This window comes from Balearica regulorum, chromosome 1, assembly GCF_011004875.1.
Source record: "Balearica regulorum gibbericeps isolate bBalReg1 chromosome 1, bBalReg1.pri, whole genome shotgun sequence".
Taxonomy (NCBI): domain Eukaryota; kingdom Metazoa; phylum Chordata; class Aves; order Gruiformes; family Gruidae; genus Balearica; species Balearica regulorum.
The window spans coordinates 15,850,631-15,870,464 of record NC_046184.1 but is presented as its reverse complement, the minus strand read 5'-3'; the positions used below and the strand labels follow the sequence as shown (position 1 = coordinate 15,870,464).

The 19,834-nt window shown below is 38.7% G+C and overlaps 1 protein-coding gene across 2 annotated transcripts in view; it reads right to left on the bottom strand.

Moving 5' to 3' along the window:
- PRKAR2B (protein kinase cAMP-dependent type II regulatory subunit beta) overlaps positions 1–19,834 on the bottom strand; it is a 90,178-nt gene that overhangs the window by 15,581 nt on the left and 54,763 nt on the right. For both annotated transcript variants that reach the window (XM_075741776.1, XM_075741784.1), the window contains exons 3-4: positions 5,505–5,557; positions 4,268–4,351 (exon numbers count right to left, since the gene is read on the bottom strand). In XM_075741776.1, the coding sequence (XP_075597891.1) occupies positions 4,268–4,351; positions 5,505–5,557 (137 nt within the window). The remainder of the gene's footprint in view (positions 1–4,267; positions 4,352–5,504; positions 5,558–19,834) is intronic.

The following is a 19,834-nucleotide window of genomic DNA, read 5'->3' as shown; positions in this document are numbered from 1 at the left end:
TACTACCTTTTAGAAAAGGATCAAGACCTATTTGAAATATTTTCTACAAGCATTAGCAGGGCAAAGCTCTCAAAAATAAAATTTCCCTGAAACAGAATAGATGATCTAACACTGCTTGTGGATTTTTGCAAAATAGAGTTCAAACTTTAAGTGCAAGGGTACAGCACATCTTTGATGGTACCAGTCCCTTGAGCCACCCTGTTACTCTGACAAAAGGTTCATCAGGTTTTTCAACTGCTGGCCTATGGGTCATATCTAGCCCAGAACAGACAAACCTAATAGCCTGTTAATCACCTTCAGCAAAGTTTCCTCTTAAAAGCCAAACTCAAAAGAGTAACTCCTCTGAATTGCACTGTAAATAGGAAGTGTAGAAGGCTGTGTTGGCCAGTAGTTGAGCTGCTGCTGCTGCTATTCCTCCCAGTGATAAAACAGTTGTTAGGCTGAACAGACAAAGTCCAAAGACAGCGACTTGGGGCTCATCCCAGTAATGGCCCAAAGTCATCACCTCATTTTCTCTTTGATGGTTTATGCAAAGTGCAAGTGGAGGAGCAAGAGGGCATGCAGCTGCTTATTTCACTGCCAGTAACCTCCAGCATGTGGAGCACAAAGGAGGCATGGTAACATGTTTTGTGCATGCATGTAGAGCAAGTAGTCTGAAATACTATGGCAATGCTGGGAGAACAAAAGTAATGCTAGGTTTTTGGGCGATGGATGGCAGGAAATCAAGAAGAACAATAAATAATACTATGGTCTAATAGAAAGATGTTTTCTGGGAAGAAGAACAGAAGAGGTGCTTTAGAAGAGGAATGGGTTAATCTAACGTGGGTTAGATTAATAATGTGGGGAGAGGAAAACAAACATCTGAATGCCCCCTTCTTTCTTTTAATTCATTCATTCACACAGCTCTGCTCCTGGAATTTCTCTTGCTACTTTCCTAATCTGGTCCTCTAAAAAGCAGCCAAAGAGCTCTGCAAAAACCTCTTTCCCTCATCTTTTTGCACATGCATGTTTCAATCCATATCTTCTAGTAATTTTTTCAATATTGTTATGTACAAGCTAAAACTGATATTGAGTGACAGCAACCAGATGGGACATGATTAAGCCACCAGAAAGGTGAAAAAAATGCTAAAATACTGATTTTTTTTTTTTTTAAGTGCTTTTTATTTAAGGGAGCTAACTCAGGAATGTCTTGCTGAACTGACATTAACTGACCAGTCACTTCCTTAGCAATCCAGAAAGTTAAAGAAAGTTTCAAGATAATTCAAGTAACTTCACAGACTTTAAGGACTTCATAAGAGTTGGCCTTTAAAATATAGAGCGCTGCTTAGGGAATTATACCAGAGCTAGTGTTCCTTTATGCTATATATGCTGTATTTTCAATCAGAGCCAACATGTGCAATATTGATATTTATAAATACTTCTCATGAAGCTTACCTATCTGATATTCGAACACTGCTATCAGATAAATGCAGGCTCAAGACAGTGTTGTGTGTGTTTAGAAAGTCTTAAGATGTCCCAAAGTCTGAAGGTTATCTTTTTCTTCTCTCTCATTTTGTCTTATGGTTCTGCTCTTTTTCACTTTTATGTGAAGGCTCTTGTTCGTTCAGATAGACTTTTCAATTACAATGCTGAGCAGTACTGTAAGTCACCTCCTAACTACTGCAACTTCTCCTTCTGCTTTAATGACACCCTTACCTTATCCTTCCATTCAAATTAAAACAGTGTGTTAGGGTGGGATAAAGTTTTAGGAAAATGTGAACTCCATTCATTTACTGAACACAATTCTGATGGTGCCGTAGGGTTTGTTGTTATACTGTATTTCCTATCTAGGAATGGTGTTTGACACCTTGCTAAAAGGCCACCAGGGAAAAGAAATTAAGCACTTTACATTATCTCTTCCCCTCTAACTCACTGACCTCTGAAACAATGTTTTTTCACACACAGAACTATAGCAGAAAGAGGTTGAAGTTCAATGCAAGAAATGAAACAATGGGAGATGCTATCAATACACAGGTTGACTTTTGTTTGAGACTTTAGCTTTAGCAGCTACAGATACTATCTCTCTCTCTCTCCAAGATGAAAGATTTTTTTTGCTAATACACCAGAGAGCAAACTGCAGCAGCTGGCACCACATGCGCTTGTGCTGCAGGGTGGAGACGCAGAGGTGAGGAAGAGAGCTGGGAGAGGAACATTTAAATTACTGCAACTACAGTGGCAGAGCTCTTGAGTCACTGCCTAGAAGCAGAACAAGAAGGAGGAGTGGGAGAAGTCCCCTGGGGACTACAGATCTTGGCTCCTCAGAAGGAGCAAGCCAGACTGAAGAAGGCTACATTTTAATACCCTCCCTATCTTCAGAGCTCAGTAGCTTTCCAATGCCTCTTATGAGTAAAGTTACTATCATGAAAAACTCCTTTACAAAAATTATCTTATTCAACTTTCCAGAACGCTGCCTATGAAGGATTTAAAGCAGAAGAAAGTGTTCTTAATCCACTGGACAATCTGAGCAAAGGAGGGGTAAACAAGACTTGGGAGATCCCAGGAGTGGTTTTCAAGGCTTTGGACTGCAGAGCTCCACAAGGGAAGGACTCAGCTAAGAAGTCTTCTGCTAAACACCTGGAACAGATTGTGGGAACTATTAGTAATGACAAGTAACTGATGACAATTTAGACAGAAAATCTAGTTCTCACTGGAAGGGAAAGCAGATCTCATCCAGAGGATTGATACTATAAGCAGATGTTACCAAGAAACTGTGTAAAGCCAGAATCAGGAAAGCAGTAGCTCAAAATTAACATCACAGCAGATTCTAGGAGCACACAATAATCTGTTGGGTCACAGGGCTCATAAAAGAGAAGTGCTCAGAGAAGAACCAAGCGGGGTCTGCCAGAATGCTACTGACAGGCTAACGTCACCATGGTCCAGGCAAATGGAAGCCAGGACACAGCAACCATAAGGAAAATATATAATAAAGCAATTTCACATCCAGAGCAGATGCCCACAAGTCACTTTGTATCCCTGAAATGCAGAAAAATAATTCAGGAATGGAAGGGGCAAATGTTTGGGTGACTATCTTGAACAAGTATAGTGGAACAGCTAATAAACTACCCATTAAACAGACAGCATGAGGGAGGGAGTTAGGAAAACTTCTGTGTCAGGATCCCTAGTGTCCCAAGAATGCACACATTAGCACTTAGGTTGAGCCATTTGATGCTCTGTTACAGCTCTAACTCCAGGGTTCTGCAAAGCTGGGGGTCGGTGGCTCACTGCTCCTCAAGGCCTCTCTGGGAACAGGTCCCCAGGGTCAGGGCTCAGCCTTAGTGCAGACAAAAGCAGGAGCTGGAAACCTGCAGCATGAAATAACGTGCATTCTCTGTAACAACACCTGACTTCCAAACCGAGCTGCAAGCTGGTCTTTCCATTAGCTCCCTCTTGAATCAAATTTAAAACTTTCTGTTCTCATGCTTAGAACTCTACATAATTATTTCCCTTTCCCCATGCTCCCTCCCCTGACAGCACTGAATCAATTCTCTTGAGAGCGCATTTGGTGTGCTGTGAGTCATCCCAACCTCAGTATGCATGTTTTGATTGATCCACTTGCCTTTTTCCTTAAACAACCCTGTGCTTTTTTGTAGCATTATCACCTTTGTCTGATCCAGATTATTCATTCACTGCATTTAAGCTTTCTTAAAAGCCCATAATTATTTTTATGGGCAATAGAAGGAAATTATCTGCACAGAAGAAAATTATCTGTAGCATTTTTATGGTATCTGTATTAAGTGAAATAATAATGTAAATACCTCGCTATTGCCTTTCTCTTTCCCTCCATTTCATAACTTGCTTGTTCAATTACATCTACAGCTAAACTGTAGGCTTTGGGGGGTAAATTTAGGTTTTGATGGAGCACTCAGCGCACTTTTGGATGATAAAAAGTAACTAGTAGAAACAACTTAAACATTCCCATTAACTGATGAGTTTGTATACATAAATGTACAGCAAGAAGATTTAAAATGAAATAAGAAAATACAATACTTTACAATCATGTTAATGTATACATTCATATGAATGTACTTCAAGACTATCATTCATGGTGGTGAACAAAAGGCTCTCTATACATGATGCATCAGTTATAAAAATGGCATTTCTGGAGTTTATGAAATGCTCAAGAAAGCATACATAAGAGCTTACAAAAGTAAAATCTGTAAACTTCTGTTCAAGAGAACTGATTCTTAGCAGCACTGCTAAATGTTGTTCATTACAAAGAATTTCTTACCGGATCTAGGTTCTTAAAAAGAAGAATGTCCTTGCACGCCTCCTGCAGTCTGTTTCTTTGATCATCTGTTTTAGGGTGAATAATCTGAGGGATATAATAGAAAAACCTTTGAAGTGGTTACCATATAGCAGCACTAGCTGCAGGACTGAGCTAATTCAGCTAAGCATTTTCCACAATATTTTGGCCACGTTTCATAACACTTTCATTTCAAAACCTTCAGGATTTGAATAAACACGCAATGATAACTTTATATCACCATTGCATTAGTAAACGAAGAACTGCTGTATTTAAGCTAACAAGATCTTTACATTTATAGAATCCAGTTCATTTCTGCAAGCCCTTCTGGATACCTTTATCTCAACTATTGCTACATACACAGTACTCTACTATAACCATATTTGGAGCATGCATGTTTTTATAAAAAGCACCACTGTTACATTTAGCCATTTGCCATGGCTATTTCCCAAATAATATTTTGTGAAATAGCACCCGTGTTAAATCTATATCAGAAGTTTCACAGAGTAAACAACAGACTTGACACTATCTGAGCGAGCCAGAGATGTACTAAATTACCGCTATCTGATCAATGTGATTATCAATCAGGTTGTTTATTCAACTCATATGCTTAAAAAGGTATGCTATGTTTCAAAGTTGTGATACTACAGGACAACCTTTTTGGCAGTTTTACAAGCCAGAAATTAGGTAGAATATAAACATTTAAACTTGTCTTAAAGTCATACCTATGCTATTTCATATTAAAAGCTAAGTAAATCCCTTTAAAAAGATGACATAAGTAAAAGAAATAAATATAGTTCATTAGTTATTGCATTGCACATCTGAAAAATCTTAGCGATTTTATAATTTACCTTTTTTCTGCCTTATGAAAAATACTACAATATTGAGGAAATACTGCAAGATTATGAGGACACCAAAAAAGTATTTTTAGGAGCAGGTGCTCTCTGGGCAAATATAATTGCACAACAATTTCCTTAACAGTCCATGTGTCAAAGGTGTGGCAATTTAGAATAATACTCACATCAGATCCTACATGGGGGACTATTACATAGAATTTTTAATCGCTCCTTTAACATGAAAGCCCAAGAGATTATTGAAGTATATTATAATAAAGATGCTTTTGGCAAGGAATGGCAATGCTGGTTATATTTTTCTTCCTAAATGTAATGCCTGAGAGGTGAAAAAAAAAAAAGAAAAAGTATTGACTCAAAGCATTAAATACCCTAGATTCTGTGTCATCCTCTTCCTCATCAGGATTGTAAGCTTCTGCACACACTGAAATTAAAAAAAAAATATAATCTTAATTCAAAGTACAATAATGTTTCACAAGATTTACAGAACAGAAAATGCATTGTGTGGCATGGTAATAATACTCAGTAATGTAACACACCCAGTAGAGAATCACAGAAGATACTGCTGATATGGTCCACAGCAGGTTACCTCCAAACTGCCCGTGAAACAAACCTACACCTGTATCATTTTTGGACATGTTTTCTGTGTTTTAAAAGACCTCTAATATACTTATAAATTGCTCACTTAACATGTTCTAAGTGATCTTACCTTACTATCAGAACTTTTTTCTGATGTCTAAACTAATTCTTTCATGTTAGAATTTAAGCTATCCATACTGGATGCAGAGATCAGATAATTCCCTTCATCTGCATAAGTTCAAGGTGGTTTGGAGCTTTTGGGTTTGGCGTGGGGTTTTTGGGGTTTGTTTTTTTTCTGTTGGTTGTTTGCTTGTTGGGGTTTTTTTTGTTTGGTTGGTAATTTTTGCATACTAAAAAACTTTTCTCTCCTACCTTTTACTTTTTAGGGTAAATAATTCTGTTTCTTCAATTTTTTCCTTACAAGTCATGTTTTTCAGCTAACTAGCCTCTTTGCCACTCTCTGAACTCCCTCCAATTAGCCCTATCTTTACTGAAGTGAGATGCTCAAAACTAGACCTAGTATTTGAGCTGAGCAGAATACTGAGTACAGCAGATTAATTACTCCATACATTTTGCAGGCTATATTTCTTTCTCATCCATCCATACCTTTTTCACAACAGCTTGATTACGTTTACTCATGTAATATTAATGACTCAAGTATCGTTTTCTAAACCCACTGCTTACCCAGCTGTCCTGTGTCCTGTATTATGGCTATTCTGCCCAAGTGTAGTATCATGCACTTAGACCTATTAAATATTACCTTATGCCCCAAACCATTTCTCCAGTGTGTCAAGACCATTTTCAATTCTGATCCTGTTCTTGGCCATCATTCCGATCCATTCTCAACTTTGTGAGAACTGCAAATTTAATAAGCGTACTCTCTATAATCCAGATTATTACTGAAAAAACAGAATAGTGTCTAAAATAAATTCTTGTGGAATACACACATGGCAGGGAAACAGCAGTAGCTGCTTGGGGGTTACCTTATCCAACCAGTTTTGCAGCTATATTCCATGCAACTTACATTAAGACGCTGCTTGATGTTCCCTAGCTTGTTTATAGGGGAGTCTTGTGAGACAGCATTCAGAAGTTTCTTAAAGTGAAAGCGTAGGACATCTGCTCCTTTTCTTTTATCCACAAGTTTTAATCTCTCGTTATGGGGTATTAGATAGTTCCAACAAACCCATACTGATTGCTGTTTGTTACTGTCCTCCAGGTACAAAATGTTTGAATATTTGTCTGTAATATCTCTAGGAACAAAAATGATCTGTAAATCTGTGACAGACCTCTTCCCTCCATAGCTCCCCCACCCTTTTACAGATCAGTTTTTCTATTTTTCTGATTTTTCACACACTCATTTTTCTTCTTCAGATTCTCAATGGCAATTGCTAACAGGGCTGAGACAGATTTAGCCGACTCTTCCAGTTTCCAAGTACAGCGTGCCTCAGGCACAACTAACCTGGGATCACCTAACACATTAATTACTCTCTGATTTGTCCTTTCTCTTGTCTAGGCTGAGTTTTCCATATAGTCTTAATACCATTAGTGAAGACTGATGCGCTTCCATGAAGTAGTAGAGCAACACTTTCCTGGAACATGCTCTTACCAGAAATATACTTCCAGAACAATTTCAGTTACTCCTTGTGTTCTTTCTTGTACACAGTCTTTTCTTGTTCACATTTTTTGGCCATGGCTTCTTTGATTATTTTTTTTCTCTACATCTTTTACTATTCTTTTGCACTTGTTCTGAATAATACAAACTAGTTTTAATTTTCTTCATGGTTCCTTCTTGTGCTCGATATAAATGAGATGCTTATCTTTTACAGAGATTTATTTTACTATGCTTTTTGTCCTTCTCCAACGCTGTCTCAATTTGCATTTTTTCCTCTTTATATTCCTTTGAGGAACAACCAATTCCTTTTACTTCATTTCTCCAGACTCCTTTCCAAAAGGATTATGTCTGTCCACAGTCCTCTCGTATCCCGTTGAAACCTGTTGTTCTGATTCTTTTACTCAACCTCCTTCCCTTCCTGAAATCTGTTAGTTCTGTCAGCCCAGGGTAATTCTCACTCAAGCTGCCTTTTTTCTTCCCTTTCTTGAACAGTTTCTCCCTTAGCATTGGTATCAAATAGAATGCTTCCCCTTCAATTGCTTGTCCTACCTTCTCACAACTTGGTCTTAAGTGCATTGCAAAACATATCGGGCAGTTGGTATTGTCCTTTATTGGTTTCCAACAGACGACTGATTAATTAAAATCTCCCATCATCACCATCCCCTGTACTCTGCCAATAAAAATCCCCACCTTCCTGATCTGTTTGGTGGTCTGTGCAATGCCTGCATAACAATGGAGCCCATGAGCTTTTTCCCTTTTAGCATTACTCACAAAGCATCAGTATGTCCAACTCCCTCTACAGCTGGGTCACCGCACAAGCATCTGAACCCGATATACAACAGCAACAGCCTCTTCCTCCTCTCTGGCCTCCCACCATGTCTTTGCTATGCCAGTTCAGTCACACTGTTGCTCATGGATTAAGATTTCAGGTCCTCTTGTTTAGTCCCCATATTTCCTACATTATTATACAAACAAGTTCTAAAGCAGTGACCAGGTAGACCCATTAACCTCCTCACTACTCCATCCAATTAAGATGATTTCATGGCAAAGCATATCATTGCACATATTACGCAGAGTCCCAAAGGAAGTCTTAGTCCTCACCTTATCAGGCACCCAGCAAACATTAAAATGTCAACTGTCTAAAACTTGGCATCTTCAAGAACTTAAAGAAATTTGATACAAGTCCCTCTGGAACTGACTGAAAGATTTCTACCAAGTTTACTAGGAACTGGATTTGGTCCCAAATAATTACAAATGCCCACCAAAGGAAGTCTGCAATCTGTTGAACAACTATAATATTTTACCTCTATGTAAACAAAATGTTCCTACCAACTGTTTTATGGTACTATAGTTATTTCAATCTTGTCTGAAATAAACTTCAGGGGATTTTACTTAAATAGCAACAATAATAACATGCCAAGTAAGCACAATAAGCCATCATAATGTAAATCACTACTTTGTTTCAGCTGCTATCAGCCTCTGTGCCCTAGTGCATGTATGTGTACATGGGAGTCAACAAACATGTATTACAGTATGGTGTGCTGCTGGGTGTATGAATAGTCTGTCTCAACCAGACAGGTACACTTACTTCCTGTCCTTACCTCTGATAAAACCTCTACATTCAAGAAATTATACAAACCAGGAGTTTAATTTAATAGCTTTGATGATGTTATTCTAGAATTGACAGGTCTCAGAGAGCCTGGTTGAACATTTCGGTCTTCCAGACCACATAAAAGAAACCGAATTTAGCTTCATCTGTGTTCATCCTGAACCACTTATCAGTCCCCTTTCACATAGCCTGAAGCAGGATCAGTCCAGAAAGAGTATGTTCCTGAGGTCTTCTGTCTCATCTAGTGTCTCTGCTCTAACTTCACTCTTCTCTGTGAGAAGTTCATTTCAGTCAGTCTCATTAACTACTACCAGCAGGTGCCTTCATTAAATATTTCTTCTCTGTCACTGATTACGGACAAAGTATTTAAGAACTGCAGTTTCTCCTGGCTAGTGTCCATCTGCCCAAATTTAAAATGATTTATTCTTATCACCTGTGATGAGAAACTTACTCTTCCGGTTACAATTCTGTACTTATTTTGCTTTGGCTTTTTTGCCATAGTCGAGGATGCATCTTTCATTTGGGTCGCAACTTAAAGATTATACCGATGCTGTGGCTCTGTGGTTTTAAATATAGGCTTTCCTTTCCTTCATTGCTTATTTCAGTGGCCTGTCTTACAGACTTCATAGTCTAGTAAGATATTAATTTCTAAGTGCGTACCACTAGATGTCTCATGGAAAAACTTGATACGTTTTACTTCTGTTCTTGAAATGTGGTTTCTGACATGACTATGGTCCACTGAATTTCATCATGTGAACACTGGGGTTTGGCACATGAGAATCTCAATGACATAAACCATCTAAAACTAAATGAGATGCCTCTTTTGTAGACATCCACATCTGCAGAAGTCATCTCATTCCAACTACAGTCATTGGAGAGAAACCGGCATGTTTATGAAGTGATTCATCTAACCTGTATTACATGTCCAGATTAAGGTTAGATTAATTAAAAACATGACTAAGTGGCTGAGATAAATCCTATCCCTCTTGAGATGAGTCGTGTTAGTTATAACAAGCTGCAAGACCGATTCCCTCACTTCTCCATTTAGTCCATATTTCTTGTAAAACAAGGAAATTCATCATCTGATGATGAGAACAACACGGTGCTCATGCAATAGCACACCTTCTTTATTCATTTTGTGTATTCCAGGGAGACAGCCTGTGGTCCCCATCTCTTTTGTCTAAGGCTTGACTGGCACCACAGACATTAATTACTCTGAACCATTCCGCTGCTGATGGCTGCAATACTCATCATGTTCAGTATTTTATTTTTCTACCTCTCCAGCTCATTCCACACTCCCAACAGTACACAGAACATAGTGACTTCATCGTGCTCATATGCCCTACCACATTTTGCTACATGTCACTGCTGAATGCAATACTCACACCATTGCTCAAAAAGCAGTCCCGATACTGTTCTTAGGGACCTATTTCACCTCATGAGTAATTATTGCATTAAAAATAATGATACAAACACTGTCCATATTTCTCCATTGGTTGCTAAGCTCAATTAAGTGAAACTATTTTTAATCAGTTTTTCCAACTGAGGGTTACGTTGCACATATAATTCTCCAAGATGGACACAAACAAGCCCAAATACATCAACGCAAAGTAGTTGTAGGAAAAAATCGGAATTGTCAAAAGGCAGTGCATTATTAAAATACACATGCACTGAAAGCTGCACACAACTCTAAGTGGATCGCTTTGTCAGCAAGAAGAGGTAAGCTTTTATAATTTCTATCACTCCAAGTAAAGTCAATTTTCTGGTTTTCAGCTAGTAAATACTTTTTATATTCAAAACCAGAAATACAGTCACTTCAGATAAAAATGAATTCTAAAGAGAAAATTAACACACAGTTAGTAATTGTAAGATCACAAAAAATGTTAGTTGTGCTCTATCTATTCCCTTGTTTTATCAGGAAATAAGTTATCAATAATGAAATAAATGAAAATTCATATATAATCATAAAATAATGTACTATACTCAAAACATGGCAGGAAAAACAACCAATATGTGTGTACCCTTCCCAAAGCACAGAATCCCCAAGTCATAAAGCATATTACAAAGAATTTTACAAGATAAAGAGAGCTGTAGAAATATTTCTTCATCCCATTCAGGGCAAATCAAGACTACAGTTTTGCCAGCACAACTATCAGGCTTGAACATGAAAACAGACCATCTCTAGCCACTGTAGCTACGCCAGCATGCTATACGTCCCTACAAAATTCCCTGATTACGACAGCTATGCCCATCCCCTCATACAGCAAGAATGTCACTTCCCTGGTTTAGCCACACGAGAATTGCTAAGTGACTTAACGGCAGCATGAGATTTTTTTTTTTCCATGTTGTCAGGACAGACTTCTTTTCATCTACTAAACACAGATTAGAAACATGGTGCACAGAGACTCCTTGCATGGCAGGTGGAAGTTCCAAACTAGACCACTAATACTACTGGACCTCCAAAGTTTCTGACACAGAAACCCATTTTTTAAGATCTCACCAGTTCCTACCACTGCAGGAGGAACTAGCAAGAAAGCTCTGCACCCCAAAATCCCAATTTCATAAGTAGTTTTTATTTAAACAAAAGCAATCCTGTGCAATGGTAGCAATGAGAAATAACCGGTCATGGTCTCTGATGCTTGCAACTATCAAGTCCCTTATTATTTCTAGACCTGATTCTGACTGGACCACATGGAAGATGAAATTGAAGAGCTGTAAGCAAACATAAGGACTGAAGAACAACCCAGACGAAGGAGATCAACTTTCTCCTCTATCTGAGCACACGATGGGATGAAATAAAATTTATCTGATTCCACACATGATATAATAAAGCAATACCAACTGGCTCTGCTGCTGAGATCCACCATTTGTGCAAAACCCTGGAACTATTTCAAGGAGTTAAGTTTACTTTAAATATAAGCTAATTTGGAACAAAATATGAATGCCGGGGCTATCATTTCCCATGATAGTGTCAAAAACAAGGCATCTATGAAACACTTATGCCTGATAGGGTCACTAAACTGAAACTTTATCTAGGCATAATTAGGCGAATTAATACACAGAATGCCTGATATCTTGCAATTCCCTGTTATCACTGTTTTAGACATAAAGCATTTACATTACAAATGCTATCCAAACTGGCATAAAGTATGTATGCTCAGAAATAAGGTCTGACAATCACAGACACATGAATATTCTCAAGATTTCCTCACATGCAACAAACCAAAAATTGAAGAAATTCCCCTTCAATCTACCAGATTTATGGGGTAATGAGTTATGAATGGTCTGCTACCTAAAACAAATCACTAAGTGCTCACAACAGCAGCCTAAAAATCCACAGCTGGGTAAAATCCAGGCAGCTTGTTTCCTCTTAATTATCAGGAAGGTGGCCTTCAGTTCATTAGGCAGAGACTGACAGAATCGGAGTCTTGGGAGCACTGCCAAGACAGCCTGTTTCAAGATCAGTTGCTCATGAAGGACTGTTATCTACTCTTTCTTTCAGTGTATAGACTGAAATTCTCCAAAGACCACCTGATAGTCACGAACACATACCAAATAGCGGGTTTGTGCTCAGCTACACAGCTCAATGGCAAAACCTTTCGTCAGAGTTGGAAGACCTTGCTCAGCCTGCACTATGTGCTTGCAAGAAATCAGACACTCACACAATCAACTTTTCTACAGTATTTTCTCTTGTCCATCTGCTACCCATGCTATTTCTAATTAGTCAAACTTCAAGATATTTGCTCCAGCATTTCTAAATAACATTAAGTGCCTAATATAACATGTAGCATCTTGAATGAGGTCCCTGCCAATAGTGAGTCACAGAACCTCTCAAGGATTCTCTGTTTAAGAGTCCACGTGAGGTTTATTCATATTTCACCAATCCTCACACCAAAGCAGGGATTTCATCAAGATTGTACTGAACACTATGAAAGCCTATTTGAAGAAACATGATGGCCCACACAAGACATTTTTTGATAACTTTATCCCACTTGAATTATTCATGTGTGGGCACCTTTGCACAAGTTCCTTAATATTATTTGCTATATAAGAGTGAAAATTGCAACACATTAGACCACAGAACCTTCCTGTACTCCAGAGGCCAAAGCACTCTGCATCACAGCTAACACGCTCATCACTGGGTCAAAGATGCACGCTCTTCCCTGAAATCACGGGGTTTTGAATCACTAAATAGGCTCCTTCATGGAAACAGTATGTTCAAACTTCACCGTAAGTAGCTGAAGAGACTTCCCTATTTTTAAACAGGGAACCAGAAAGGGGGATTAACAGAATTTCCCTAAGGACTTACATAGTACTCAATCCTCTTTCTAGAACTATTTCAGTTCTTTCCATAACTGTGTAATTTGTCAAGATGGAGCTAAAAAAACAACCAGGTTTCTAGCTGATGGTAGGAGACAGTTTTGCTTGGCTTCTCAGGAAGTGCTTGACTTCATCTGTCTGACTAGTAAAAACCAGCACAAACACACATTACAGTGTCCAGAACACTGCAGGTAGTTATTAAACTATAAAATCATTACAAAAGTAAGATGCACTTCCACCAGAAGAGTTTGCCGGTATATACCATGTACTACTTACTCTGTAAGCTTTCCCAATATAGCTGGAGTAGCATACCACATAGCAACATACTGTGCTCTGATGTTGACTTGAATAACCTTCTGTTCCCATTCTCATATGAGTCCAAGCAGTTCACAATGCTACAGTGTGTTATTTGGGACATATCTGAAATACGCATAAATATTTGACAAAGTCTGAGCAGACACAGAGCTCTTTGCATACATTTCAACTTTCTATTTTCTAATACTACAGGATAAAAGCAGAACTGCACCCAGCTCTTCCTCCCATATTTAATACTTCATAGCCATCAACTACAGATTTTTTGTTTTTTTTTCTTCTTGAAAAGCCAGCATCAGGAAGATCTCAAAGAGTGAGATTTTCCCATTAGAAAACTCATCTCTTACATAGAAAGTGAATAAATTGTAGCTATTAAAAAACTTATTCTGAACAATGCAACCTAATCTTTTTGCCTATGTTGTATCTGCTTTATACAATTAGATTTAATACTATTTTACATCACAATATTTTTCAGGATTGTAAATACATTTCAAATACTAAACAGCTTTGAAACTTGATTTGCTGACATTTTAAAAATTGAAGCTACAACTGTGTGTCTCCAGAGTTGACATCCGGAGATGTACATATTTCCATTTTTAAATAGTAGCACAGTTTAAAGGAAACTATATACACTGCAGTAAACCACAATAACAGCTTGTTTTTACCCAAAATGAATTATCTGTCCTGTCTGACAGTGTTTGTAATTTATACTGTACATCATGACAGGTTTCATATAATAGAGCCAAAATGATAAAAAGTTTACTGATTTTTACTAAACTATGTAAACTTCAACAAGAAACTATTTAGATGAGTTCTAATACATCTGAAGACACATTAAAGTGGTCGATAGAAGACCTGGCCACTTCTTGAAAACCTACCATAGCCAAACTTTTCAAACTTGATGGCAAAATCATATATATTGAATACCTTAAAGAGGAAACAGAAATAGACATTCCATTGAATTTATTACCCATTAATCTCTCTTAATCTCTTCTTTGGCTTGTCCATTCATGTCTTACCCTCAATCTTGCAAAATATCTGCAAAGGAGGCATTAGTTTTGGTTGTCAAATGAAATATGTGTATTTGGGCTTTAATTTTTAAAAATAAGTATTTTTAATTATGGGTTAAATACAAAAGATGTGTGCAGAAAGACACCACTGAATTTACAAATGCAGCACAGTAAAACATGAAACTATTAATACGGCAGAATAAAAAAATAGAAAATGCGAGAAAAATACAAGTAGAGAGAAATGCCAGAAAAGGAAGTATTCAAATTTTGGAGTGATGAGAAGACATTGAAGGTAAGATGTAAGAGTCAGTCAGACATAGGACAGGGCAGGTAGAAAGAACTGGGAGTTATTTGCAAAGAAAGAAAATGCTAAAATCATAGAAGTAATTAAATGTAAATAAGTGCTCCACACTGGAGCAGTCTGTTCCTGAAGGACTGCATCCTGTGGAAGGGACCCACGCTGGAGCAGTTGGTGAAGAACTGCAGCCTGTGAGAAGGACTCATGTTGGAGAAGCTCATGGAGGACTGTCTTCCGTGAGAGGCACCCCAGGCTGGAGCAGGGGCAGAGTGTGAGGAGTCCTCCCCCTGAGGAGGAAGGAGCGGCAGAGACAAGGTGTGATGAACTGACCACAACCCCCATTCCCCATCCCCCTGTGCCACTCGGGAAAGGGAGGGGAGGGAGGTAGAGACATTGGCAGGAAGAAGGGAGAGGTGGGGGGAAGATGTTTTAAGATTTATTTTGTATTTCTCATTATCCTACACTGGGAGAAATTAATTTAATTTATTGCCAAGTCAAGTCTGTTTTGCCTGTGACAATAACTGGTGAGTGATCTCTCTCTGTCCTTATCTCAAGCCACGAGTCTTTCATTCTACTTTCTCTCCCCTGTCCAGCTGAGGGGAGTGATAGAGCAGCTTTGGTGAGCACCTGGCCTCCAGCCAGGGTCAACCCGCCATAATAGGTTAAGGAAGGACATACAGAACAGGAAGAGGTGAAAGACAGTCTTCTCCAAGCCACTCCAACACACTGGAGAAGGAGAGGGAGTGCCTATGCAGTGTAAAGGAGCACTTGGAAAAGCAGGAGTAGAACCAAAAACACATAAGAAACACAGAATGCAATAGGAGAAAATGAGCAGCAGAACTCAGGTTTGTGGGAAGGTGACCACATAAAACAGCGAAGCACCACCCTGATTTAACAAGAATGGGGCAAGGATGGGGAAAAGGAGAGGGACTAGTGTTACAGATCTGCAAAGAGTTACAAAGGTTAATGAAACCAAGAGAAGGTGGTTATTTCATGAAACCACATATTTATGGCTATTTCATATGTTGGTGTTCTGAAGACTAACATGAGATCTTGATAGCTAAAGGAAGGATGTAGTAAGGGAAAGAAAACGGTTAGGAGCGACACACAAAGAAAATAATCACTGATGACAGGATGTGTAAAGATATAAAAGGATTCAAGAAAACAGAAAAGATGTAGATCAACGGCAGACAAGAGGAGGTGACCTCTAAGCCAAAGGCTCATGCAAAGAGTAACTGTAGGGATGTTAGGGACAAAGCCAAAGCTAATGGCTCTGACAAGCTTGTCTCGGTGTCCTGCCAGCAGACTGGACTGATTTGACCAAGACAAGGTGAAAAACCTGCCTGCCAATAGCAGTATGATCAATCATGCAGCAAAATGAGGAAGGTACAGATAATACTACATCTAGAATACTCCTAGGAACCTTTGGAATGTTGTCTAATTAAGTTATAATTACAAGATGAGTTCCTCAGAGGCACGTGTCAAAACCGGTGTTCCCATATATGGGGTAGACTTGGTTTGGGCAGTTAAGGGAGTGCAAAATTCAGTCTCAACAGGCTTCACAAAAAACCCTGCATCCATATGGGATTCAGAATAGCAAGCTGAGGACAGGCACCTAAAAAAGAAGAGGAGTTATCCTTTTAAAAGAACAGTTGCTATAGCAAATTTACCTTTGCTTTTCACAGCTATGGGACCAAGGGAAGGAAGCTTGAACTCACCTTTCCCTGTTTTCCAGAAGTGCCCTACATTCTACATTACAAAATACTCTGTAATGAGATGCTCTTCATTCCTCCTGGGCCCAGGCTGTTAGGCAAAATAAAATGCAATAATAAGCTAAAGGAACTTGTCTCCTGGAATTTTAGCATGCTGATTTTAGGTATGTAGGCTTTGGTCAAATGGGTAACTCGTGTTCACGTAATAATCTTCTACATAAGAAATATGATAAACCAAATTTACTAAACAGGTTCCAGATAAAACAGGAAGACAGGTAGACAAAAAACATTATGGAAAATATTTCTGCCAAGTTTTGAGAGGTTGATTTTTGAACATCTGGTTTCTCAACAATTCCAGAAAATCCATTTAAGACTTTTTGCTGACAGGATTCTCTTTAGATAGCCAAAGGAAGTTTAGAAGACAAATCATAACTATGAAATAATATATGCTGTTTTACTTTTTCACAATCAAAATATAAACTGTAACTGTGAAATAGCACTGGTACTACATACTAAGATAAGAAAGTAAGCACCCAACACAACGATCACTACATGCTCACCTACATATGTAATGGTGCAGACAACAATGCCAAGCCAAAAGATCAACTACAAATATCCTTCCAAGAACTGGGTCTGTAATCATCCCAAGAACATCAATTACCACACTCATATTCCCTAATAATAGAAGTTGTCCATAACTGTGTGGCTACTTACCACTCAGAACAAGAAAGAAGGCATCAAGGTCTTACAGGTCTAGTTAATCTTTTTCTAAAAGAAAAAAAACCCCAAACTTCCACTCATTTAGCTAACAAGCTGTCACTACTTGGAACTAATATTTCTCAGAGAGTCATTAGCCAAAGGTAAATGCAGGCAGTGTACTGTGATGACTGGAAAAAACACATCTTTATTCCCAGCTTTCTAAACACCCTCCACCCCTCCCACGCATACACGTTTGGTACCATTACGAATTAAATACTACTGTATTCAAGAAACTAAATGGGTGAACATATACATTAATGTGAATCCAGCTTTTTCCTGCATACCGTAAAACCAGTTTTATTACTTCTATCTATGGATCTTGTGGATTTCCACAGTGCTCAGTTTCTTTTCCTCTCATTTTTTATATTATTAGAAGATGCAGAAAGGCTGGATGAGGTGCCATAATCACATAGCATACTTCAAATTGTATTATTCTTTTATGTTGGTCACCAACACTTAACTCTATTTTCTCAATACCGACTTAAAAATCATGTTGCACTTGAAGAGAAGCTGCCTAAACATGAACCCAGGAAAACTGACATAACGTATGCTGGAGAAAATCATTGATCTTCCGGCAATGTGACCTCAAACACCCCCAGACTGTTAAGACAGTTGTTTTGGACTTCCCAGTCTACTCCATACGCAAATGGCTGTGATGACATACACACACTTGTCCACCTGCAGCTGACCAAGAAAGACTGTATTCTTTCCACTTAAGGAAGAAAGGACCAAAGTGCATGAACGGCCTCCAGACTTCTGCAAAAAATCTCTAATAATTAAATCACGTTATCTTGGAAAAAGCTGACCACATTGCCACAAATACTTTGCTGCTGAATTCCAGCCCCTGTTCCAGTGTTCTCCATTTTCTGTACAGTTCTTTGTTTTACACAAACCTCAACTCCTAGTTCCTTGTCTCGATATGCAGGATCTCCACTGGGACTGGCTCTTGAGTTCCTCCGCACAACCACGACTGTACACTGTTTCAGCAGAAAATGAAACTGCCAGGCATCAGGAGAAAGCTCGTAAGGGGGAATGCAGCAACCTTCTCAGCAACTGAATCCACACCAGAAAACACCAGCTTTCAGCTCAGTTTCTTCTTGGTCAATTATATATGAAAAAAATATACAGAAATGAACTTTCCTCCTCAAGGGAAGAAAGATTTGTGTGTCTTTTTACTTCATGAGATGACAAGTAACAACCTATGCCCTCTCTCTAAACTATGATTCCTTCAAATTTGGTAGGAAAAAAATAAAGGTCCTAGCTCGAGCCAGACACCTTACATTTCTCTGACAATTAATGACCAACCAAAACCAATATCCTAGGAAATCGTGTATCCCAGGTGATCACTTTTCAAAAAAGCTCTTAGAATTACAGCACAAGTCAAACAAAGAGTTAACATCTTGCTTTGCAGGGTGCTAGAATTCAGGCTTACAGTTCAGTCTTTTTCTCCTGAGAAAGGCAGTACCTACAGGTGCTCATCAGCAGCAACTCTGTTAAATATCACAGGAGAATAAATGAACCCTTAGGGTAAGACAGAGAGGCATCTAGCTTCTTCAGCCAAAACATTCATTTGTAACAGAATGTTCTTTTAGAGATAAAACTTAGAGGGAATAATCAAGGCCACAGAGAAAGCTGAAGGAATCCCAAGGAAATTGTATTCCTTTATAAATGTCCTGTGTTTAAGCACCAGTGCTGAAGAACTTCTTGATTTAATTTGTATACAGTTCCCTTGACACTTGACACTAGAAATTTCAAGTTTAATGATTAAATAATCATCCAGTGTAAAAGATACCAAGATAGCAGCACAGCTGGGAGATAAGAAAAATATTCTAGTAGAATGAACAAGACTATTTGCTGACGGAGGAATCCACTGTTGATGTATTAAAATGAAACTTTCCAAAGAAATAGAAGACAATAAAAAGCAATAAAAATTAAAAGATACAAGTGTTAAAAATAAACAGTGCCAGGCTTGGAATACTGTGACAAATGAATTTGAAGGTACTACGTGTAGTGTAACCACTTATAAATTAATATGGCGTTTTCACTCTCTCAGGGGCCTTTCAATGTGCTGACCCGTATAGCAAAGGTAAAGTTACTTAGAACTAGTTGAAGCTCTCAGAGATGCACAGTACACACAAGCCAGTGTATAGATCATTCAAGTCTGGTGAACGTTTTTCATCTTAGACTACCCTGAGAAAAGGCACATGCCCCCAAACATCCCTTGTCCTCATCCTCCGCCCTGCAACAGCACAGGCTGGGCAACCCATGCTCAGGGAGCTGCTCCCCTGGAATGGCCCTGGGGGTCTTGGTGGACAGCTGCTGACCATGAGCCAGCAGTACCCTGGCAGCAAGGAGGACAACTGCCTCCTGGGCTCTCTGAACAGCAGAGTGATTGTCCCCCTCTAGTCTACACTCATTAGATCGCATCTAGAATACTGGGTCAACTTTCGGGGACTCCAATACAGGAAAGACATTGATAAACTGGAACAA